Source organism: Octopus bimaculoides, chromosome 5 (genome assembly GCF_046866305.1).
Source record: "Octopus bimaculoides isolate indiv1 chromosome 5, ASM4686630v1, whole genome shotgun sequence".
Classification (NCBI taxonomy): domain Eukaryota; kingdom Metazoa; phylum Mollusca; class Cephalopoda; order Octopoda; family Octopodidae; genus Octopus; species Octopus bimaculoides.
In genome coordinates, this window is record NC_142932.1 from 116,194,501 (window position 1) to 116,221,525 (window position 27,025).

General features: G+C 36.1%; 1 protein-coding gene across 2 annotated transcripts in view; it reads left to right on the plus strand.

Moving 5' to 3' along the window:
* Window positions 1–27,025, plus strand: part of LOC106877224 (CD9 antigen) — a 181,151-nt gene that overhangs the window by 138,879 nt on the left and 15,247 nt on the right. For both annotated transcript variants that reach the window (XM_014926084.3, XM_089353017.1), the window contains exons 2-3: window positions 9,965–10,159; window positions 14,953–15,027. In XM_014926084.3, the coding sequence (XP_014781570.1) occupies window positions 9,965–10,159; window positions 14,953–15,027 (270 nt within the window). The remainder of the gene's footprint in view (window positions 1–9,964; window positions 10,160–14,952; window positions 15,028–27,025) is intronic.

Genomic DNA, 27,025 nt, shown 5'->3' on the forward strand with positions numbered 1-27,025 from the left:
CACCACCACCGCCATCACCACCACCACCATCACCACCGCCGCCATCATCACCACCACCACCACCACCATCATCATCACCACCACCACCACCAACAACATCACTGCCACTGCTATAATCACCACCACTACACCATCACCACCACCACCCCCAACATCACCATCATCATTGCCACCACCACCACCACCTTCATCTCCACCACCACCATCATCTCCGCCACCATCAGCCATCACCGCCACCATCATCTCCACCTTCTCCATATTATTACAGTCACTGCAAACATGTCCACCACCACCACCACCACCAGGCAACAATACCATTGCCATCACCATGACTACAATCAGACGACATCATCACCACCTTCCCCATTCTCCCCACCACCTCCAGGCACCAATATCATCTACTCATCACAATCTATATATACAATTTAGATATTTGGATAAAAATACTTTGTTGATTCCATTGTAACATTTTCTTATCTTGATTGTTATAAATTTCATCTTCTACTACTACTATTATCACCACCACCACCACTACTACTACTAAACATATAACTGATGGTTTCTAAGTTGCTCACTCTTGCTCCTCCTCTCCAACTTGTTTTGAGTTCAAATCCAACAAGGGGTTATGAAAATATGTACTGCTTAACTACTGGAATATGTGACAAGGCTGGGCTGTCAAATTACTGGTATGGTTCATTCGATGGGCTTCTGTACAGTTTCCATATGTGAGTGGTTGGTGTTTAGCAAGGGTATCCAACCATCGAGAAATGGATGCTGAAGCGCGACACACTCCTTAAACACATCAGATCTGACCCATTCTTATTTCTGTATTGCCCACAAGGGACTAAACATAGAGGGGACAAACAAGGACAGACAAAGGGATTAAGTCGATTACATCGACCCCAGTGCGTAACTGGTACTTATTTAATCGACCCTGAAAGGATGAAAAGCAAAGTCAGCCTCGGCGGAATTTGAACTCTGAACATAAAGACAGACGAAATACTGCCAGGCATTTTGCCCGGCGAGCTAACGATTCTGCTAGCTCGCTGCCTTAATCTGACCCATTCCAGCATGGAACATCGATGGTAAATGATGATGATGATGGTGGTGGTGGTGGTGGTAGTGGTGTAGGCCTGTATTGGATCTGTGCACTTGATCAAAGCAGTGGTTCCCAAACTTTTGCGGGCTGCTGCCCCCTTGACACCCAGGCCACATTCCTAGTGCCCACACCCCAACTAACCCTCACAAACATAGACCTCTTTCTGAAGCAAATTCAAAGCAACTGTATTTCACAAATGAAACTTAACCTAATGAACCCATTATTTTGTTGTTTTTACATGAATCACTACCCCAATATCGCCCCACTTTTCTTCAATGCTCCCTTGGAACTTTCCACTGCCCCCTCTCCCTGGTGGGGGATACTGCCTGCTTTGGAATCCACTGGATTAAAGTATCTAACATCTCTAGTTTATTTACATTATTTACATTTGATGGATATTTGTCCTCATCTTGTTTGCTGTTAACACAACATTTCGGCTGATATACCCTCCAGCCTTCATCAGGTGTCTTAGGGAAATTTTGAACCTGGGTTCTCATTCCTAAGGTATTTTTTGATGTACATTTATAGTCGTAAATTATGTTCTGTTTTAAGAAAGGGCTAATACAAGGAAATGAATGGTTAAGGATGACCCCCTAAAAGCCCCTCAAATCTTAGCAAATTGACAAAGGACAACACTGTGAAATCAAAGCTTAATACTAATCTTTAAAAATCCCCCTTAGATCTTAGCAGATATTTATATTTACATATCATTGGACACTTCATTGGACACTAAATTCTGCTTGCGAAGACCTGTTGGGACAAGTGAAATCGAAATCGTAATTGAACCATATTCAATGACTGGCACCTGTGCCAGTGGAGCACTAACACACTGTCCGAGCGTGATCATTGTCAGAGCAGCTGTCTGGCTTCTGTGCTAGTGGCCCATATATAGCACCATTTGAGCGTGATCATTACCAGCATTGCCTTACAGGCACTTGTACCTGTGGCATATTAGAAAATCATTCAAGCGAGGTCATTGCCAGTGCTGCTGGACTGGCTCCTGTGCAGGTGGCACGTAAAAAACACCATTTTGAGCATGGCCGTTGTCAGTACCGTGTGTCTGGCCCTCATGCCGGTGGCACGTAAAAGCATCCACTACATTCTCGGAGTGGTTGGTGTTAGGAAGGGCATCCAGCAGTAGAAACTCTGCCAGATCAGATTGGAGCCTGGTGCAGCCATCCGGTTCACCAGTCCTCAGTCAAATCGTCCAACCCATACTAGCATGGAAAGCGGACGTTAAATGACGACGACGATGATGATGATGATGATTATGTCTATATTGTGAAATAGCTTCTAAATTTTGCATCTTTATACAACACAAGTACACTGGTTCCTAACATAGGTTCAGGTCACAAATTTGGTGCTGAGCATTTTGTAGTCTATTAAATGGAATTTAATAGACTATAAAATTGAATTCAAAATGTAAAACCTGCAACTAAAGACAAAAATCCATTAAATCTCATACTTTATAGATTCTGTCTTTGTCTCAAACAGCAGCTGGAAATGGGCAGATTTATGTATTTGAAATATGGAAAAACACACATTTCTAAATAAATTAAAGTAATAAAGATATTAATTACTTTTAGCCACACACTTAATTCTTTTACTCTTTTACTTGTTTCAGTCATTTGATTGTGGCCATGCTGGAGCACCACCTTTAGTCAAGCAAAGCAAATCGACCCCAGGATTTATTCTATGTAAGCCTAGTACTTATTCTATCAGTCTGTTTTGCCGAACCGCTAAGCTATGAGGATATAAATGCACCACCATCGGTTGTCAAGCGATGTTGGGGGGACAAACACAGACACACAAACATATACACACACACATACATATATATATATACATATATACGACAAGCTTCTTTCAGTTTCCGTCTGCCAAATCCACTCACAAAGCTTTGGTCGGCCCGATGCTATAGTAGAAGACACTTGCCCAAGATGCCACTCAGTGGGAATGAACCCGGAACTATGTGGTTGGTAAGCAAGCTACTTACCACACAGCCACTCCTGCAACATCATCATCATCATTTAACGTCTATTTTCCATACTGGCATGGGTTGGATAGTTTGACAGAAGCTGGCAAACTGGAGGGCCGGATGCTCTTCCTAATGTCAACCACTTTACAGAGTGTACTGGGTGCTTTTTACATGACACCAACACTGGTGCTTTTTATGTGCCACCAGCATGGGTGCCATTTGTGTCACACAGGGGTGCTTTTATGTGCCACTGGCACAGGTGCCATTTGCGTGACACTGTTATCTGCCATGACTGCCATTTTGCTCAGCTTGGTGGATCTTCTTCTCAAGCATTACATAATGTCAACTGTCTCAGTCATTGCCTCCGTAAGGCCCAACACTCGAAACGTGTTCTTTACATGCCACCAGCACAGGTACCAGTTATTCACTTGGCTTGACATCGCCAAAGGTCTCAATCACTAGTCATTGCCTCTGTGAGGCAATGATATAATTTAATAATGTTAGTTTAACCTTTTTATGAAGTCACCAAGTGATAAAAGACGGAATCAGCTCTTGCAAAAATTGAACTTAGATTGTAAAGGACAAAATTAAATATAAGAAATTTTTAACCTTTTGGCATTTACACTGGCCATATCTCGCCCAAATATTCTATCTGTTTCATTTCCGAACTAGCCAGATCTGGCTTCTTACAATATTCTAAAAACAGGCAATCATTTCATCAACATTTCAAAACTATGAGATAATGTTTAACCCATTCGTTACTGCATTTATTTTGAAGTACTCTGTTTTTTTTTCAATTAATTTTAAATATAACAAAGTATTTAGTAAAATAACTTAGTAATCATGAAGCTGATGTTAGGAACATAAATTGTGACTAAATTGTTTGGTTGGAGATTTTAATTCAAAACCTTTGAAAACAAGACATTTGTACTACAGAGCCAGCGGCAGTTTTAGCCGGATTGGTAACGAAAGGGTTAAATTAATCATTTGTTAACCTTTTTATTACCATATCTATTTTGAAATGCTTTGTGTTTCTTTCAATCAATTTTAAATGTAATGAAGAATTAAGTCAACTAACTTAGTTATCATTAAGCTGGTGTTAGGAACATAAATTGTGACTAAGGTTTGGTGGAAGATTTTAATTCAAAACTTATGGAAACAAGACATTTGTACTACAGAGCCAGAGGTGGTTTTAACCAGGCTGGTATTGAAAGGGTTAATACAAAACAATGTGAATAATTAAACATTAATTTGACAAAGTAATCGGAATGCTAAAGGATTAAGCCAGCCATATCTCGCCAAAATATTCTACCTATTGCATGTTCAAACTGGCCAGATCTGGCTTGTTACTCCTACCCTACAATGCTATTCTACAAATAAGCAGTCACATCAAAGACACCTCAAAACTACAAGATAATGTATAATCAATTCAAAGCAATGTGAATAAACAGGCATTACATTTGACAGAATAAGCCGAATATTAAGGGTTAAAGATGATACATAATAGATTCCAAACTTGTTTCAGTCAGTAACTAGAAAACAGTGACAGATTTATGTGTCTGACATACGAAAAACATTAATTCTTAAATAGAGTGTTGAGGGGAAAACTAATTGCTTTTAACCACACACACTCAATTACCATTGAGGAAATACCTTACTATTCTTTTATACACCTTTAGTTGAGTTTTATTTATATGACACTGTGATAGCAATTGAAACTGAAGAAAATATGTATTTATTCATAAAATACAGTCATTTGATAAACCGAATTACTTCAGATAGTTCCTGGGTTTATGGTGTATATATTTCTCTGCTTTAACCTTGTAGAATTTTACACTGGTCATATATATGTAATCTGAATGCTAGAGGGTTAAGCCAGCCATAAATGCTAAAGGGTTGAGCCAGCCATAAAATTAAGCCATTCATTCCATAATTGCCCACGGGCATATGGTGCGGTGGTTAAGAGCGCGGGCTACTAACCCCAAGATTCCGAGTTCAATTCCAGGCAGTGACCTGAATAATAATAATAATAAATAATAATAATAATAATAATAACATCGAAAAATACCTTAGGAATGAGAACCCAGGTGCAAAATTTCCCCAAGATACCTGATGAAGGCTGGAGGGTATATCAGCTGAAATGTTGTGTTAACAACAAACAAGATGAGGACAAATGACTTTGAGAAGAAGACCCGTGAAGCTGAGCAAAATCGCAGTCGTGGCAGATACTGGCGTCGTGTTATCGCACCCCAGTGTCATGCAAATGGCACCCATGCTGGTGGCACGTAAAAGCACACATTACACTCTCGGGGTGGTTGGCATTAGGAAGGGCATCCAGTCCTAGAAAACCATGCCAAATCAGACTGGAGTCTGGTGCAGCCTTCTAGCGTGGCAGCCCAGTCAAACTGTCCAACTCATGCCAGCATGGACAATGGATGTTAAATGATGATGATGATGTTTATTTATATTAATGTGCTTTGTGCCACTGGTTTTTTTCTTTTTTTTTTTTTTTTTTGAAGCCTGCATTTCCAGTGGAGTATTGTTTCCCATTATATTATAAACTAGCAGAAATACCCGGCTTTGCCCGGGTTAAAGAGAATAATGAAATCTAAAAACGCTGTCTAGACTACGCAACCCTCAACTGTTAGTAGCTACGATACCATATTTCTACATTAATAACTCTCCAATCCATGCCAGCATGGAACATAGACATTAAGTGGAATGCCAGTCTCTCATCTGGGAAGGCCTTGAAATCAATGTTACCAACTGGGGACTATGTGCATCGCAGTGATAATAAAAAGACTCAAAGGAGGTCTGCAACGAAATAATTTTACTCAACACTTTGCAAGTGAATCAGTGGAGGCAAAGATGCGTCTCATTTACTTGACAATTTATGCACCACATTGCAGAAATCATAATGTAAGTATATCTGAAAGGGTAGTCTTACACTTGTACCGTTGAATTACAAATAATGCTCATCTGTTATGTTCGGGTTAAAATTTCATCAACATCAAAAATATATGAATTTTCATGGGAGTTATGGCCGTTATGCATAGAATATAATTTCCAAATTTCATAAAGATCCATTCAGTACTTTTGACGTAGTTTTGGATAAGAAAACAAATGACTAATGTGTGTGTTTGTGTGCATATATATATGTGTGCGTATGGGTGTATATATGTATAGATATCTGTATGCATTTATATATGTGTACATATTAGATGTACACCTATATATATACATCTACACATATGTATACATATACATGTATGCATATAGATCTATATCTATATATATATCTATACATATACGTGTACATGTACATGTATATGTATACATATACATCTCTCTCTCTTTCTCTCTCTCTTTCTCTCTCTCTTCTCTCTCTCTCTCTCTCTCTCTCTCTCTCTCTCTCTCTCTCTGTATATATATATATATATATATATATATATATACACACACCATTAAAGTGAAAGTATCTGTCATTACAGTATCGAAATGTGATTGTTTCAGTTAGTGGAATAGTTTCATTTTTAAAGTGAAAGTATTTGACATGAGTGTTTTTGTTTCACTTTTGACACTGTAATACTTAAATAATGGAGGAGATATGATGTTGCTGTGGGCTCGAACTATGCAAGAAGTTAAAAATTTTTTTTGACTAAAACACAACCAGAACCCTAAGTAAGACATGTGTAAAATTTGAATGAAATTGGTTGTGTAGTTCTCGAGTTTTAGGGAAACACACACACAGACATACAGACAGACAGACAGACAGACACACATTCTCATTTTTATATATATAGATGTCCTTTGTGATAACTAAATTAAATGGAGATTTTTTTTTTTTTTATATATGCCAACAGTCCACACCCATTGTTAAATAGTATGTCTGGTCTGACTTAAGTATAGTTTGGACTGGTGGGTGTTTTGTGTTGTTGGGAAGAATGTTTCCTGTATTATTGCCACAAGAATGTCTTGAGTGCTGTTAAAACCTTTTAGTTCCATACAGATGTTTTAATACCATTAGATTCTAGAGTTCTGTGTATGTGTGTGTATGTGCGATGTTTAGAAAATTTCCTTCATGTATGAAATATCCATTTACTAGATACATTTTGTAACCCTTTCACTACATAATTAAATTCCATGATTATTCCAGTAATTATATTCAGTATGTACCAAAAATAGAAATTGTATTTTTTGCAAGTCACATTGCCTCAGTAACTTTAACATATCTCAACAAACCATACTTTCAAATATGCCATTCCTCAACAAAAGATAGATTGGTATATAAATGTGCTTTCTGCACTTAAGGGTAATAAAATATTGAGTAAATATATCTGTTTTCCACTGTGAAATGGTTAATATATTCAACATGGGTTTGTGATGTTGAAATGGGAAATAACAAAAGTATTTTCTGTATTGTTACTGTTACTTTTGGTTTTGTTTTTGTTTTTGTTTTTGTAAAGTCATGTATGTTTTCTACACTATTTGTGAATATTGTTGTTTGGTGGTGTTTGTGTGAATATTTCATAGACTTTATAGGGCACAAGCACGACTGTGGGGTATGAAGTTTGCTTCCCAAGCACATGGCTTTAGATTCAGTCCCAGTGTGGGACACTTTGGGCAAGCGTCTCCTACTATAGCCCTCGGCTGACGAATGACTTGTAAGTGGTTTTGGGAGATGGAAACTATGTATGTATGTGCATTCTTTTATTTTATTCTTTGACTTGTTTCAGCTATTTGACTGCAGCCATGCTGGAGCATCGCCTTTAGTCAAGCAAATCGACCCCAGGACTTATTCTTTGTAAGCCTAGTACTTATTCTATTGATGTATTTTTGCCGAACCGCTAATTTATGGGGACGTAAACACACCACCATCGGTTGTCAAGCGATGCTGGGGGGACAAACACAGACACACAAACACACATACATATATATATATATATATATATATATATATATATATATACATATATACGACGGGCTTTTTTCAGTTTCCGTCTACCAAATCCACTCACAAGACCTTGGTCAGCCCAAGGCTATAGTAGAAGACATTTGCCCAAGGTGCCATGCAGTGGGACTGAACCCAGAACCATGTGGTTGGGAAGCAAGCTACTTACAACACAGCCACTCCTGCACATGTATAATGAGTGGATTTGGTAGATGGAAACTGAAAGAAGCCTGCCGTATATCTATATACACACACAAGTGTGTATATTTATGTGTGTGTGTGTGTCTTTGTGCTTGTGATGTCCCCCACCACTGCTTGACAACTGTTGTTGGTTTGCTTACATTGCTGTAACCTAGCGGTTTGGCAAAAGAGACTGATAGAATAAGTACCAGGTTTTAAAAAGTAAGTCCTGGGGTCAATTTAATAATAATAATGAAATTATTGTATACAGTGCTCAGGTGCACTACAACTTGTCAAAAGTGTGTATAAAGTGTATAAAGCAAATGCAGTAATGTACAAATGTCTGGAAAGTAAACAGTGTATGAGTCAGATACATGCTTGTGTGTGTATGGAGGGGAGGAAATCAGGTGTAGCGTTGGCGAATCTCAGGAAGCATGGAAGTTTTGAAGGATGCAGTGCTCCGACAACTAACAACTGATGCCAGCAGTTTGTTCCATACTTCAGCAACTCTTAGCATGAAAAAGTGTTTCCGAAAGTCATGGGAGCTGTGCTGTTTTCTGACTTTGTAAACATGTCTACAGGTGTTAGACAGGTGGAGTTTGAAAAGATGCTCAGAGTTATTGTTAGTAAGATGGTTAATAATTTTATGGGCGTCTGCCAAGTCAGCTGCCAGACGTCAGAGTTTCAATGTATCCATACCCGGGGAAGTAAGGCGTTCAGAATATGGCAAATGCCTGATGGGGGGTATTTTCTTGGTTGCACGTCACTGAACGGTTTCCAGACGATTAATATCCTGGGCAAGATAGTGGTTCCAGACCGGAGACGCAAATTCCAGGTGAGGGTTTGACTAAAATCTTTCAAGGTGGTGCCCCAACATAGCCACAGTCAAAAATGATTGAAACAAGCAAAAGGTAAAGCATGGAAGATGATTCCTGATATTTAGATATGGAAATATGATAGGATTTTTTTGAGCACCATTTGGCTATCAAGATCCAGTAGGGACAAGAAGGAAACAAAGGTGCCCATAGACAGAAAAAACGGTTGGGAAACTGATGTAGAGGTTTTCCCAATAGCTTGATACATGTAGTAGAATTGGTATTGATGCTGGTAATGTTGATGGCAGTTTTGTGGTATTAGTGACAATAATGACGGTGTTGCTGGTGGAGATAGCAGTGGTAGTGATGGTGGTGTTGATGGCATGATTATCCAACAAGTGATCAATAGATATCGATCAATACAGTATTGTAAAACTGCTTCCAAGAAGGATCAACCCAATTGTTATAATATTAGAAAATGTATGATTTTATTTTGCAACATTGAACTACAGAATTCATGTTTTGTCTATTAACACTTGTACGACTACTTGGACTTAATAACTGTATAGTAATAACTATATACTTTTCTACTTTAGGCACAAGGCCCGTAATTTTGGGGGAGTGGGGACCAGTCGATTAGATCGAGTCAAGTATGCAACTGGTATGTAATTTATCGACCTTGGTGGAATTTATACTCAGAATGTAAAGACACACGAAATACCACTAAGCATTTTGCCTGGCGTGCTAATGGAACTGAACCCAAAACCACAAGACTGGAAAGAAAACTTCTTAACCATACAGTCACAACTATATTCTCTGATTTATCAAACAGATAGGAGCAAATTCTTCAATTGAATGAACGTCCATAGAGAAAAAGTAATACAAAAAAAACATGTCTTTGATCTTTTACTTTATTTCTCCTTTTTTTCTTTTCTTTCCAGTTGTTGGGATGTGCCATCCTTGGTGTTGGAATATGGATCCGCATCGATCCGACGTTTCAAATGTACGTTGATGATAACTTCAACCTTCCATATTTGGGTGCCTATATTCTTATAGGCGTTGGTGTTCTGATGATGATAATAGGATTTGTTGGTTGCTGTGGCGCTATCCGTAAGAGCCAGTGTCTTCTTGCCTCGGTAAGTTGAAGAATTTATCCCGATAATTGGTACCACTGACCTGTTTTTACCATTTTGTTTTTGGAGTTTTCCAATCTGTTCTTTAGTTACTATTTTGTTGTTTTCTTTTTTTCCTTGCTGTTTAATTGTTTTTATTTCTTCGTTTCTTTGCATTATTTTTTTTTTTTCTGCATATGAACACTTTCAGAATCAGTTTGTGTGTGTGTGTGTGTGTGTGTGTGTGTGTGTGTGTGTGTGTGTGTGTGTGTGCGCCTGTGTGTCTGTGTCTGTATGTGTCTGAGTATGACTGTTTGTATGTCTGTATGTACATGTCTGTGTGTGTGTGTGTGTGTGCATGCTTGAGTGTATGTATGTGTGTGTGTATATATATATATATATATATATATATATATATATATATATATATACATATATATATATATATATATATATATATATATATATATATATATATATGCATATATATATATATATATATATATATATATATATATGCATATATATATATATATATATATATATATATGCATATATATATATATATATATATATATATATATATATATATATGCATATATATATATATATATATATATATATATATATATGCATATATATATATATATATATATATATATATATATATATATATATATATATGCATATATATATATATATATATATATATATATATATATATGCATATATATATATATATATATATATATATATATATATATATATATATATGCATATATATATATATATATATATATATATATATATATATATATATATATATATATATATATATGCATATATATATATATATATATAGATTCAAGGTTTGAATATGGTACTTATGCGAAGGCACCCGAATATCGCATCCCAAAAGGATGGGTGATTAAAAATCAAACAATAAGCAACACGGATTTCAAAAGTGATTGCAGTACACACGTTTCATGCTACTTAAATTTATTTAAGTAATGTGAGCATTACCTTAAATGCAATATGAAGAGCAATCTTCAGCTGCATGAAAATGTAGAAAAATGTAGAAAAAAGACATATTATAAATGTGGCAACATATTAAATCCAAGTGGGAGAGAGCATATATAAAATCCAAATATATATATATATATATATATATATATATAGTCAATCCAAACATGAACAACCAAGAAAAAACAACAACACGAGGACGTGGAATGTATGTATATGTATCTGGAATGTATGACCTATGCATGTGAGAGAGTGTCTCTGTCTACGTTTGGGTATGAGGGAGAGATTGCTGATATAGGAATCAAAACCTCTGGATAATGGTATCAAAAAGCTACCCTATCAGTTGGTTCGTAATCCCTAGGGGGCAGAGAATTTCAAAGGACTCTGTCATTGACTGTAAAATGTACCCAGTATACATAGGAGAAAGAAATCTGCTTGAAAACATTTCCCGTATGACCGAGAGGCTGTTAATGTAAGGAATCATATGTACCTGCTTCTGTAGCTGTTCAGAATTAGATAGATTTAGCCATTAGGGGCTTCGGAGCTAAATACCTTACTAATTGACTCAGTGCACTGACTGAGTACATTCTGATAATTATTCAGTTGCTTGTCTTGTATTTTAGTGACTCAATCTTCCCTGGCTTTCTCTACATTAACCCTTTGGTGTTCCTATTACTTTGTCAATGTCATGCTTATTTACATTATTTACATTTGACAGATATTTGTCCTCATCTTGTTTGTTGTTAACCCAATGTTTCGGCTGATATACCCTCCAGCCTTCATCAGGTGTCTTGGGGAAATTTCAAACCTGGGTTCTCATTCCTGAGGTATTTTTCGATGTTATTATTATTATTATTATTATTATTGTTCAGTAGTTTTATTTTTATAACGTGCTTTCACTTCACTACCGAGCGCAGCTCTGTGCGCCTTGGGTATGTGCTGTGGTTTGCTGTGGTGCTTTTATGTTTACTGTATTGAAAGTGTTTTGCGTAGAATGTGTGCAGTACCCAGTAGTGCAATTTTCTGTATGTTACATATATTTGTAAGTCCTGGTATTTTTGTTATGTATTTGTCTGAGTATTTTTTAATTATACCTAAGGCACCTACTATGATAGGAATTGTTTCTGTTTTTAGACTCCACATTCGAGTTATCTCTATTTCCAGGTCTTTGTATTTTGAAAGTTTTTCCATTTCTTTTCGAGAAACGTTGTCATCTGCTGGTATTGATACATCAATTAGAAAGCATTTTTTTCCTTCATGATCTTTGACAACTATATCTGGTCTATTTGCCTTAATTTCTCTATCTGTGTGTATTGGCATATCCCAGAGTATGGTTGCTTTCTCGTTTTCTGTGACCTTTTCTGGCGTGTGTTTATACCATCTTTTTTCTGTTGTTATTCCATAGTGTTGGCATAGCTTCCAGTGTATATAGGTCCCAGCTCTGTCGTGTCTGTGAATATATTCCTTCTTAGCCAGGACTGGGCAGCCAGAGATAATATGATTTATTGTTTCTTGTCGATCTCCACATATTCTACAGTTACTTGTTATATTTCTTTTCATTATGTGTTTTTGGTAATTTCTGGTGGGGAGGCTCTGGTCTTGTGCAGCAATTAAAAATCCTTCAGTCTCTGCTTTGAGTCCTGAGCTTCTCAGCCATTGCTGGGATTTTTCTCTGTCTATTTCTTTCGCATTTAGTTTAGCCCAGTATTTACCATGTAGGGGCTTTTCTTGCCATCGTTTTATCATGGTCCGTTGTTGTTCTAGCTTTAGTTTGGATTTCATTTGTTTTATAGCTTTTGTTGTTTCTTCTTCTTCTTCTTCTTCGTATTTGTTAGGTAGATTGATTTCTTGTTTGTATTTGTCAGCTTCCTTAAATACTGAAAACAGTTTTTTGTTTTGCTCGTGTTTTGTGGCTATTTGTATTAGTTTCCCTTGCTTCTGGAGTAGGTATTTTTGCAGTCCTATGGTGGTTATTTTATAATAGTTTTCTAGCTGTATAAGACCCCTGCCATATTATTATTATTATTATTATTATTATTATTATTATTATTATTATTATTATTATTATTATTATTATTATTATTATTCAGGTCACTGTCTGGAATCGAACTTGGAATTTTGGGGTTAGTAGCTCGCCCTCTTAATCACTACGCCATATGCTCATGGCATAGTGGTTAAGAACGCGGCCTACTAATCCCAAGATTCCGAGTTTGATTCCAAGCAGTGACCTGAATAATAATAATAATAATAATAATAATAATAATAACATCGAAAAATACCTTAGGAATGAGAACCCAAGTTCGAAATTTCCCCAAGACACCTGATGATGGCTGGAGGGTATATCAGCCGAAACGTTGGATTAACAACAAACAAGATGACTACAAATATCCGTCAAATGTAAATAATGTACATAATTCCTCATCTCTTAAATATAGAACTGCATTATCCACATTTATTCCTATTGTTTTGAATTAATCCTGTATTATCTCATAGCTTTGAGATTTTGATTGATGTGATTGTGTATTTTTAGAATGACATTGTAGGGTGTGTGTGAGAGGTTGGATATGGTCAATTTGAACATAAAACAGGTTGAATATTTGAGCTGGATATGGACAATTTAACTGTTTAGCATTCCAGATTATTCTTCCAATGTAATAACTTATTTATTTATAATGCTTTGAATTTATTATGTATCATCTTGTAGCTTTGAGATTTTGATGATGTCTGAAAGTAAACAATCCCATCATCAAATTTTCAAAGCTACAAAATATAATCCATGATTATAAAGAATAAAAAGTTTTGAATGGTACAACAATGCACTATAATACAAAAAATGGACTATATACCTGTTGTAATTTGGTTATCCATAGTCTGATGATATTTCGGAATACAATTCCTTCTTTAGATATTCTTAGACGGAGTCTCTGCTATAAACTGTTTTCCAATGGCTTTTCTTTTTTCGGAAGTGTCTCAGTAGTGGTCTAATGAAGTTTCTTCCGGAATTCCTCATGAGAAGCGCGTGCAGTCGGCTATGTTTCAATCTCGTGTGTGTTGGTACATCTGTAGCGCTGCTTCTAAGTTATGTGTTATACGTGCAGATTAATTCAAAACAATGTGGATAAATAAACATTATATTTGATGGAGTAATCTGAATGCTAAAGGATTAAGGGTATCCAAAAGTTTGTCCCTGAAAGGTACATGGGGTGTATGAGAGTCTATCCTTAAAATGTACCCAGTTTGTGTGCCAGAATGAAATTACTAGAGAATATATCCCACATTTTGAGATACTATGTATGAAAGCATGGAGGCACATGGTCTGGTGGTTAGAGCAGTGGACTTGCGGTCAAGGGATTGCAGGTTCGAATCTCAGACCAGGCGATGTGTGTGTTTATGAGTGAAATACCTAAGCTCCACATGGCTCCAGAAAAAGGTAATGGCGAACCTCTGCTGACTCTTTCGCCACAATTTTCTCTCACTCTTTCCTCCTGCATCTAGCAGCTCATCTGCAACAGACCGGTGTCCTGTTGCGGGGGACCTATACACCAATGCAACCGGGAGACCTGCCCTTATTAGCCAGGCATGGCTTGAGAAGGCACAAACAACAGCATATATGAAAGCTACTAAGCATATGTTAGCAAGGAGAGTCTACATGAAAGTAAGTAACCTGCGCTGGTGCTAGGATGTAACAGCACTACGAATGAAAGGTACTCTGTATGAATTAACATAAGTACCCTGAAGTACTTTGAACATGAGAGAAAACATTTAATTCACTTTCCATCTTTTTCTATTTTCAGTTTTTCATATGCCTCTTCATCATTTTTGCCATCCTCCTTGGTGCTGGAATCTTCGCCATTATCTCAAAGTCAAATGTAAGTTTATTTCTTTGTATAATTATTATTATTATTATTCTCATCTTCCTTCCCTCCCCCTCTCTTTCTCTCCTTCTCTCTCTCTCTCTCTCTCTCCCCTCTCTTAAATTTTTACCATTTTCATTGTTGACTGTATCTTCCCCATATTTATTTGCATCTCTAATATATGGTGTTTTATGCATTTACATAGCTAGATGTGTGTGTGTGTGTGTGTGTACATGCACACGCGTGTCTACACATACTCACACACACATAGACACCCACATACACAACTACATATGCTCACACGCATACACACGAACACACAAGTATATTAACACATTCACACTCCGGAAGAAGGTAATGGTGAACTTCTGCTGATTCTTTCGCCACAAGTTTCACTCTTTCCTCCTGCATCTAGCATTATGTCATGCTTGAGAAGACCTTTGGCATTATGTCATGCTTGAGAAGACCTATCAAGCCGAGCAAATTCACAGTTGTGACAGATACTCGTGTCACGCAAATGGCACCCATGCCAATGGCATATAAAAGCACCCATTACACTTTCAGAGTGGTTGGCATTAGGAAGGCCATCCAGCCAAATCGGAATGGTGTCTGGTGCAGCCTTCCAACTTACCAACCCTGGTCAAACTGTCCAAACCATGCCAGCATGGACAATGAACATTAAATGATGATGATGATGATGATGATACATACATACATACATACACACACATATGCACGCATACACACATACATACACACACATACATATGTACATACATATATATACACACATACACACACATGCATACATACACATGTGTATACATACATACACACATACATACATGCATGCACACACACATACATACATTACAAACACACATACTTACATACACATACATACATACACACATATATACATACATACATACACACATACACACATACATACATACATACATACATACATACATTCGTACATACAAACAGCTGTACATACATATAAAGTAAGATGCCTAAACACACATACAGTGTGTTGATATCTGGTGATTAATGATTAATGTCATTTTAACATCAATCAATATTTAAAAAGTCAAATAACAGCAATTACTTGACATTCTTTAAAAGTGGTTTACCTATTTTCTTCTGAAATTTACAATTCTCTTCTATTGATTCCAAAGCTTTTATTATGTCAACTAGACAAAACCAGGTTGTTCTTAGGCATAGATGTGGGCTTGGATGTGCAGTAAGACGTTTGCTTCCTGCCCAAATGGTTCCAGGTTCAGTTCTACCATGTGTCACCTTGAGCAAGTGTTTTCTGCTATAACCCTAGGCAAACTAAAGCTTTGTAAGTGGATTTGCTAGGCATAAAAAGAAGATGGTAGTGAGCTGGCAGAAACATTAGCACACCGGGCGAAATGCTTACCGGCATTTCATCTGTCTTTACGTTGAGTTCAAATTCTGCCGATGTTGACTTTGCTTTTCATCCTTTCGAGGTTGATAAATTAAGTACCAGCTGCGTACTGGGGTCAATCTAATCGACTGGCCCCCCCCTTCCCAAAAATTTTGGGCCTTGTGCCTAGAGTAGAAAAGAATATTATTCCTGTAGAAAAGTATATTATTCCTCTAGAGTAGAAAAGAATATCATTCCTAGATGCTCTTCCTATCGCCAAACTTCACAAGTGAGGTTTGGCGACAGGGAGAGCGTCTGGCCTTGGAAAATTTGCCTCAGCAAATTCTATCTGATGTATGCCAGAATGGAAATGTGGGCATTAAAACAATGGTGATGAAGATGATGTTAAATAAATAGGAGGACCAAAGACAAAAGTGAAATGAATCTTTTATCTTTTAGTTCTTTCGTTGGATTGTGGCCATGCTGGAGCACCACCTTGAAGTGTTTAGTTGAACAAATTAACCCCAGTACTTTTGTTTTCTTTAAAGCCTGGTTCTTGTCCTGTCAATCTCTTTTGCCGAACCACTGTTACAAGAACATAAACAAACCAACATTGGTTGTCAAGCAGTTGTGAGGTACAGACATAAAGCCCCCCCCCCCCCCACACACACACACGCACAATGAGCTTTTTTATTAATTTCCAAGTAACAAATCCACTCACAAGGTTCTGGTAAACCTGGGGCTATGGTAGAAGACACTTGCCCAATTTGTCACACAGTGGGACTGAACCCTGAACCCAGCCATAACTGCTCCCATAGCCATGCCCAAATTTGTACAAAATCTTTGAAGTACCCTGTATATCTATAAAAATTGTTGTTAATGTTTAGCCCTAGGTCAGCCCTGTATGAGCAGAACTATGATCAAATAACCATCCCATCTTTCTCTTGGTTTTTGCATTTCTGACAGAATGTGATTTGAGGGGAATTTGGCTGTTATTTCAAGCAATCTGAGCAACAATGTAAAGGATATCTCAGACTGTTGTTTTTTGAATAACTGTTCAATTATACCCAAACATTTCAATAGATTTACAGTTTGCATTTTTAAGATGTTAAGATGTGATCTGAGGGAAATTTGGCTGCTATTTCTTGCTATATTAGCAACCATGTAAAGTTATATTAGCAACATTTGAATAATATCTATATTTATATATTGTTCATCAAGCCAAAATAAATATTTAAAAGTGTTTCTATTTTGTAGCCAGGCTAAACATGTTTGAAACATGTTATAAACAATAAATATTGAATTATAAATTCTATAATGTAATATAATATTAATATTAGATTATACAGAAACATTTATTGTTGTTGTTGCATATAATTCTGTGTGATTTTGACATGTTAAAATTTGTCAGATCTACACGAGGATCATAGATTCTAGCTATATTAGTTGAGCTTTGTGTACCGACCAGCAAATAGACAATTTTCTTTATAATAATTCTGCTCTTGTAATGTTGTGGTGTCTTGTAATCTGTTTTCAAATCTAATAATACAGACTCAGAAACAAAGATTAAATCAAGTTGAAAATATATTCATCATCATCATCATCATCCTCATCATCGCTTAACGTTCACTTTCCATGCTAGCATGGGTTGGACGATTTGACTGAGGACTGGTGAACCGGATGGCTACACCAGACTCCAATCTGATCTGGCAGAGTTTCTACAGCTGGATGCCCTTCCTAACACCAACCACTCCAAGAGTGTAGTGGGTACTTTTTACGTGCCACCGGCACAAGGGCCAGTCACGTGGTAATGGCAACGGCCACGCTCAGATGGTGTTTTTTACTTGCCACCTGCACAGAAGTCAGTCCAATGTTTTGTTCACATGCCACTGGCACAAGTGCCAGTAAGGCGAAGCTGGAAACGATCGCACTCAAATGATGCTTTTTACGTGTCACCGGCACGGAAGCGAGACCGCTGCTCTGGCAGTGATTCCACTTGGATGGTGCTGTTAGCGCTCCACTGGCACGGGTGTCTGTCATTAGATTTGGCTCATACACACACACACACACACACACACACACACACATCTCTGAGTGGTTGGCGTTAGGAAGGGCATCCAGCTGTAGAAACTCTGCCAAATCAGACTGGAGCCTGGTGTTGCCATCCGGTTTCACCAGTCCTCAGTCAAATCGTCCAACCCATGCTAGCATGGAAAGCGGACGTTAAACGATGATGATGATGATATATATATATATATATATATATATTTATATATATATATATATATATATTCTTTGTCCATTCATTTCATGGTGAGGCAAAGATTTTTTTGTGGGTAGGGAAGAGGGTATTTTTTTCATTTTGCTTCTACTTATCAGCACAAGGCCTGAAATTTTGCGGGGAGGGGCATAGTCGATTACATCAACCGCAGTATTCAGCTGGTACTTATTTTATCAACACCCAAAATGATGAAAAGCGAAGTCGACCTGGTTACAATTTGAACACAACATACTACTACTACTACTAATAATAATAATAATAATGATAATAATAATAATAATAATAATAATAATAATAATAATAATAATACCAACAACAACAACAATAATGATAATAATAACTCTTTTAACACCAACACATCCAAAAGCCATCTGTTAGTGTTTGTCACAATTTATCATAAGCCCAACCTCACACACACACACATGCACACACACACTCTCTCTCATATACATGCATGCACACACACACACACACACACACACTCTTTCTGAAATTATCTGTGAATCATACTAACATTGCTTTCATGTTTTGTTTTTTGTTTTTCAAAATATTTTGTCTCCTAGGCAACAATCTCAGGTTCTCAAGCTCTTTGTTTCGGTGATTTGAGAAACAGAAGAAAGATTTGCTGTAGACATGAAATAATTATTTCAAATTTTTTTCCACAAGGGCAGCTTGGGGGGAGATGGGGATGAATCAAATACATCGACCCCAGTGTTCAACTGATATTTATTTTATCAACCTTGAAAAGATGAAAGGCAAAGTCAACCTCGGTAGAATTTGAACTCAGATCATAGCAATGGGCAAAGTACCCCTAAGCATTTTCTCCAACATGCTAACGATTCTGCCAGCTCACCGCCTTAGGTGTAAACATGAAATAATAAAGCTGTAGACTTACAGAATATTTTGTGAAACCACTTTGATTAGTGATACAAGTGACTGTACTGATGATAACTGGCATTCCGTTAGTCATGACAGCGAGGGTTCCAGTTGATCCGATCAACGGAACAGCCTGCTCATGAAATTAACATGCAAGGGACTGAGCACTCCACTGACACGTGAACCCTTAACGTAGTTCTCAAGGAAATTCAGTGTAACACTGAACATGACAAGGCTGGCCCTTTGAAATACAGGTATGACTCATTTTTGCCAGATGAATGGTCTAGAGCAGGGGTTGGCGAACCAAGGTAAATTACCCCAAGTGGGGTAAAAATGAAATTTTTGGGGGTAATTAGGGCTCATTAGGCATAAGTAAAATTATATAAAAAAACATATTCTTTGTTACGACGGAAATTTTTCTCATGGCCATTCAGCATCTGTCCAATGTGATGGACGTGTAAATAGATTCATATAAATAGATTCAATAAAACAGATTCAATAATTGAACTCAGAATGTAACGGCAGACAAAATACCGCTAAGCATTTCACCTGGCATACTAACATTTCTGCCAGCTCGCCACCCTGAATGTATGCATGTATTTGTGTGTTTGTTTGTCTCCCGTAACTTAGCGGTTCGGCAAAAGAGACCAATAGAATAAGTACTAGGCTTCCAAAGAATAAGTCCTGGGTTCAATTTGTTCGACTAAAGGCAGTGCTCCAGCATGGCCACAGTCAAATGACTGAAACAAGTAAAAGAATAAAAGTAATTTTACTAAGTTCTTCATTGTTTTCAAAATTAATTGAAGCGGAGCAGTCTATTTTAACAAAAATATGGTAACAAAGAGGTTCAGCCTTTTTTCCAATCAATTCTTACTACAGCTATTATCCTCTACCTCTCACAGATTCTGGCAAATAACCAGAATCTGTCAGGCCCAGCAAACAAGTTGGTCGGTTTACTGGCAGGAAAGGTGTTTAATTGTAAAACATCATCATAGTGGTACTTCATAGTTGAATGGTTTAGTGGCAGGGAAGGCATCCAAATGCAAAAACTTATTACAACAGCACTTCACAGTTGAGTGAGTTAGTTGTAGGAAAGGTGTCTAATTGTAATAACCATATTACATCAGAACTTCACAGGTGAGTAGTTAACAGTAGGAAAAGCATCAAACTGTAAAGATTAAAAGAAAAAAAAGAACAAGTTACAAGAATGTTTCACGGTTGACCGACTAGTAGTAGGGAAGGAATCAGATTACTAAAAGAGCTTGTTCTCCACCAGTATGCTTGCATCCAAAATTTCTAAAAACAATTAGGATCAATATCATTAACTACACCTTTCCACAAAATACCTGCAGCATTTGAGGTTAAAATATTAATGAATGTAAAATAATTTAAATATGCAGCCACATGGTTCCGGGGTCAGCCCCACTGTCTAACACCTTGGGCAAGTGTCTCCTACTATAGCCTCAGGCTGACCAACGCCTTGTGAGTGGATTTGGTAGACGGAAACTGAAAGAAGCCCATCATATATATCCATATATATATATATATATATATATATATATATATATATATATATATATATATATATATATATATATATATATATATATATATATATATATAGGCGCAGGCATGGCTGTATAGTAAGAAGCTTGCTTCCCAACCACATGGTTCCGGGTTCAGTCCCATTGTGTTGCACCTTGGGCAAGTGTCTTCTAGTATTGCCTTGGGCCAACCAAAGCCTTCTGAATGGATTGGTAGACAGAAACTGAAAGAAGCTCATCATATACATATATATATATATATATATATATATATATATATATATATATATATATGTATGTATGTTTGTGTGTCTGTGTTTGTCCCCCCCCCCTCCATTGCTTGACAACTGATGTTGGTGTGTTTACGTCTCCCTTAACTTAACAGTTTGGCAAAAGAGACCGCTAGAATAAGTACTAGGATTACAAAGAATAAGTCCTGGGGCCGATTTGTTCGACTAAAGGCAGTGCTCCAGTCTGGCCGCAGTCAAAATGAGTGAAACCAATGAAAGAATAAAAGAATAAAAAGAAATGCATAATAACAGGCATGGAGGAGCATATGCACAGGTGTGACTGTGTGGTTAAGAAGTTGGCTTCCCAACCACTTGGTTCTGGGTTCAGTCCCACTGTGTGGCATCTTGGGTAAATGTCTTCTACTATAACCCCAGACCAACCAAAGCCATGTGAGTGGATTTGGTTGGCAGAAACTGAAAGAAGCCCTGTTGGATATATAGCACCCCGCCACTGTTGCATGACAACCAGTGCTGGTTTGTTTACATCCTCATAACTTAAGAAGTACTAGGCTTTAAAAAAATAAGTCCTGGAGTCAATTTGTTTGACTCAATCCTTCAAGGTGGTGCTCCAGTTTAGCCACAGTCTAATGATTGAAATAAATAAAAATTTAAACGATAAAGAAATAAATTCATTAATTAAATAAAACTAAATTGCTTTGCAATATGTAATCTTTTTATTGGGACAAAAAGTTAAAAAAAACAAAACAGCAGCTCCTGATTTTACTAATTTATTTTCGCTAATTCTTAACACATCGTTATCCTTCTTTTGGTAAGTTCAATTGGTTTTCTGTTGAAAGAATCCTGTCTGACTGTCTCTCTATCTTCAACTCTGTCTCATACACAATCTCTCACTCTCTCTCTTTCTCTCTCTTTCTTTCTCTCACCACTCATTCTTTACTCAAGATGAGCTGATTATGCAGTAATTCCATGTTATTTAAACAACAAACAATGGACAACGATGTCGACGTTAATCTTAAGATAATCTTTCGTTTACATTACTGCTTCCATTGGCTAGGAAGAATTGGATTTGGTAAACACTTTTTATCTAAAATCAAAAAAAAGCAACTATTTGTTGTTTTTATCTTTATTTTATTTTATTGATGTATTTATTTATTTGTGAAATTTGTCAAATATTTGTTGCATTTTTGTCTTAGTGAACTTATTCTCATATTTTTTCCTGCTCATATTGTTGTTTATCTTTTTTTTTTGTTGTTATTGTCATTATTATTATCATTATTATTATTATTATTATTATTATTATTATTATTATTATTATTATTATTATTATTATTATTACTACTATTATTATTATTGTTATGGTTTTTGTTTTTGTTTCAAGTATTTTTTCTGGACTTTTTTTTTCAAAATATTTCTTTGAATGTTTGCTTTCATATTAAAAACATTTCTTTTACTTAAAACAGAGAAATAAAACATATACAAAAAAAATTTTTTTTGAATATATAAAAAAATAAAAATTCAAAAAATAAAATCACAATGAAACAAATTTCTTCTTTCCATGGCTACTATCTGTATTGGGTTGCATTTTAAAATAGTGACTAAACAATTTTCACTGCTACCTTTGGTTTAGTGGGGGGGGGGGGGAAGGGTCAGTTTCAAGCAATAGACTTAGTCCCCATTGCCTAATTAGACCTCATTAGTTAATTAAACATTTCTCCGGAAACTGAACCCTACACATCTTGACGAAAAAAACAGTTACCATTAAATTTTTTGCATCCTGTTCACAATGTCAGAAATAACGTAGAGACTAATTTTAGACCCCAAAATTAAGATAGAAAGAATTCTAGATAAGGCGCAGGAGTGGCTGTGTGGTAAGTAGCTTGCTTACCAACCACATGGTTCTGGGTTCAGTCCCACTGCATGGCACCTTAGGCAAGTGTCTTCTACTATAGCCTCAGGCCGACCAAAGCCTTGTGAGTGGATTTGGTAGACGGAAACTGAAAGAAGCCTGTCGTATATATATATATATATATATATATGTATGTGTGTGTATATGTTTGTGCGTCTGTGTTTGTCCCCCCCCCCCCCCAACTTCGCTTGACAACCGATGCTAGTGCGTTTACATCCCCATAAATTAGCAGTTCGGCAAAAGTGACCGATAAATAAGTACTAGGCTTCCAAAGAATAAGTCCTGGGGTCGATTTGCTTGAATAAAGGCAGTGCTCCAGCATGGCCACAATCAAGTGACTGAAACAAGTAAAAGAATAAAAGAATATTATAACAGATACTTCCTTTATAAACCATCTTTAAGTTTATATCACAAATGTTTAGCAACACTAATTGTATGCAACCCAGGCTTGTCTCAAAAACCAAATTAATAGAACCCGTCGCTAAAATTGCATGCTACCATCTCCTTGTTGACTTCTTTTTCTCTTCTGCTCGTTCATGTCTGTCATAGTGCAATTGTGTTTTTGGTACACTCTTACAGAAATAAAAACATGACAGAAAAGTTTAAAAAAAATTATGGTGTGGTAACCAACAGGAAGTAATGGATTGCTTCCTGAAATACATTTTCTCGTTATTTATGTATATTGTTATGTGGATATAATTTGTCTGCTTTGGTCTTGTTCTGTAAGCAATATTAAGCAATTTTTACTTAATATTTATGTATATATATGTGTGTGTGTAAGCATTTGATTTTTTCTTTTTTTTTTCTGTCCAAAATATATTTTTAACCCAATATGTACCTGCTAATATTCATAGCTTTATCTGCTTTGAGATTCACTGTCCAAAAAAAAAACATTTCATGTTTTCTTAAAGTTTATGAATTTGGTAATCTTTCAGTTTCGGGTGTTTTAAAACAAGAAAATGAAAATTAAAGGGGAAACAACAACAAGGGGAGATAAACAAGTCAACTTCCTGCTATAGCTACCAAAATGTGAACGAAATTCTTTTGTTTTTTTGGCACAGAATTCTTCCATATGAATTTGTGTAAATATGACATGAATATATTCTCTGATGTTCCAAATTGACATCATAATTTTCTTTTCACCCGCATCCACATATTCTCCACATTTTGCGTATGGATGTCCTTATTTGTGGGATCTGCAAAGTTCCCCTGATGCACAATCATGCCGTCATTTAGGCTATTATCTCCTCTAGCTGTTATTTCTCCTTTAATTTTTATTTACTTGTTTAAACACCAAAAACTGAAAGATTACCATAAATTCATATGAGATCTGTGTGTATTAGACCTAAGAAGCATCAGTTGTGGTGTGCAAGAGAGACGATTGCGCTAGTATGGTCACATGGCAAGAATGGATGATGATAGCTGTGTGAAAAAGGGCCACACCCTAGCGGTTGAGGGAACCTGTGGAAGAGGTAGATTATTATCAATATCACCAAGGGAAATCTCTGAGCATTTGGAAGTATTTCTCTTGAGTACTGTTTCTCTTAGACATCTGCTACATACAAAGACCTTCTTTGTCAGCTTGCTTCTTGTCCCCATCCTTCTCTTGAGTACTCTGAGTTTACATTCTTGCCTACTTCATTTCTACATATTCCATGATATCAGTAGAGTCCTGCCTTTATTTCTACTAACAAAACCTTTTACCGTTAATCAGTTTACTTTAAGACCTCTCAATTCTAGGTTTTGTTTCCTCATTAAGAATGTTTTTTAACCAATTTTTTTATATATTCAGCTACCAGAACTAGATCATTAGGTTACAGAAGCTCCTTTAGTCTTCGTGCTGAAAAAATCCAAACAATAAGGAGTTTAAAAACCTGGAATTGGTATTTTTAAGATTAGGTAGAAATATGAACTGAAAATTTCTGATAAAAATTACCACAAGAATGCTTGTGCTGTGTGTCTCCAAAGCATTAAGAAGATGAGAGACAGATCTATTTTAGGACGAGATGTCAGTTTATTACAAGTTAATTTTTATTTCCTATTAAATAGAAGTTAAACTCAAGAAACTGAATTGGATTACTGGATAGAGTATTGGACTGACAACATGAAGATTGTGGGTTCAAAACCACTACAAGTATTATCATTTTTCATTTTTGTACCTCAGAGCATAAAGCAAGCACTTGATTTTTCTCATGTGCCAAAAAAAGCCTGACTTCCTTGTTAGAACAATGAAAGCACCATCAACTCCCGTCTTATTATCTTAAAGTGAAGTACACATTGGATTATGTAGTCCATGATACACTATACAGTGTAGCCACTGTTGGAACACTATTTCTCATAGCTCTATTTGAGCAGGGGTAACCTGTGGTTAAAGAACTACAACATATTTCAGAGTCAAAAATGAGAACTACATTTCTTGAATATGTTCCTCATAAAAGATGAGTGTTATTTTTCATGGAGGATATTTATATTCCAGCTGTTTTGGTTCCAATTTAAAAGAAGTCATAGATAAGTGCCACTCATTATGATCCTTGATAAGTGAGACGAAGGATGGGGGAGACTACAGGAAGTATTAAGTTTAATATTTCTTTATAAACTTATTGAGAAAGACATCTCAATCCTCTAGTGATTTCCATCATTAATTTGTGTTTACATACAGGAAAAAACTGAGGTAGAATTTTTTTTTTTTTTTTGATGTTATTATTAAAAACATGTTAATCTAGAATCTTCCATGGATTAAAATTACATATAAATCAAACAAAGTTAAGCTCTGAAAAATAACATTTCAAACATATTTCCTTATAGCAAAGAGAAAAAATCACCTTTAAAACATGCCATACCAGTTGTAGGAGGAGAACTTTCCTAAATATGTGATTCAATATTGCAATGCAAATCTAACAGAGCTCACAGTCACTCTTTTTGGGAATTGAAAATGTTTTCACAAAAAAAAAAAATATTTTCTTTATAGAAATATAGTATATAGCTTAACCATTCCGTTACTGTATTTATTTTGAGATTCTCTGTGTTTCTTTCAATTAATTTTAAATATAACAAAGAATTTAGTAAAATAACTTAATTATCATTCAGCTGGTGTTAGGAACATAAATTGTGACTAAGGTTTGGTGGAAGATTTTAATTCAAAACGTATGAAAATAAGACATTTGTACTACAGAGCCAGAAGCAGTTTTAGTCAGGTTGGTATCGAAAGGATTAAATTAATCATTTGTTAACCCTTTTGTTATCGTATCTATTTTGAGATGCTCTGTGTTTCTTTCAATTAATTTTAAATATAACAAAGAATTTAGTAAAATAACTTTGTTATCATTAAGATGGTGTTAGGAACATAAATTGTGACTAAGGTTTGGTGGAAGATTTTAATTCAAAACATATGAAAATAAGACATTTGAACTACAGAGCCAGAGGTGGTTTCAGATACCTTGATATCAAAAGGGTTAAATTAATCATTTGTTAACCCTTTTGTTATCGTATCTATTTTGAGATGCTCTGTGTTTCTTTCAATTAATTTTAAATATAACAAAAGTATATATGATATGATAGAGGTATATATATTCTTTTCTGCTCTAGGCACAAGGCCCGAAAGTTTTGGGGAGGGGGCCAGTCGATTAGATCAACCCCAGTATGCAACTGGTACTTAATTTACCGACCCCGAAAGAATGAAAGGCAAAGTCAACCTCAGCGAAATTTGAACTCAGAACATAAAGACAAATGAAATACCGCTAAGCATTTTTCCTGGCATGCTAG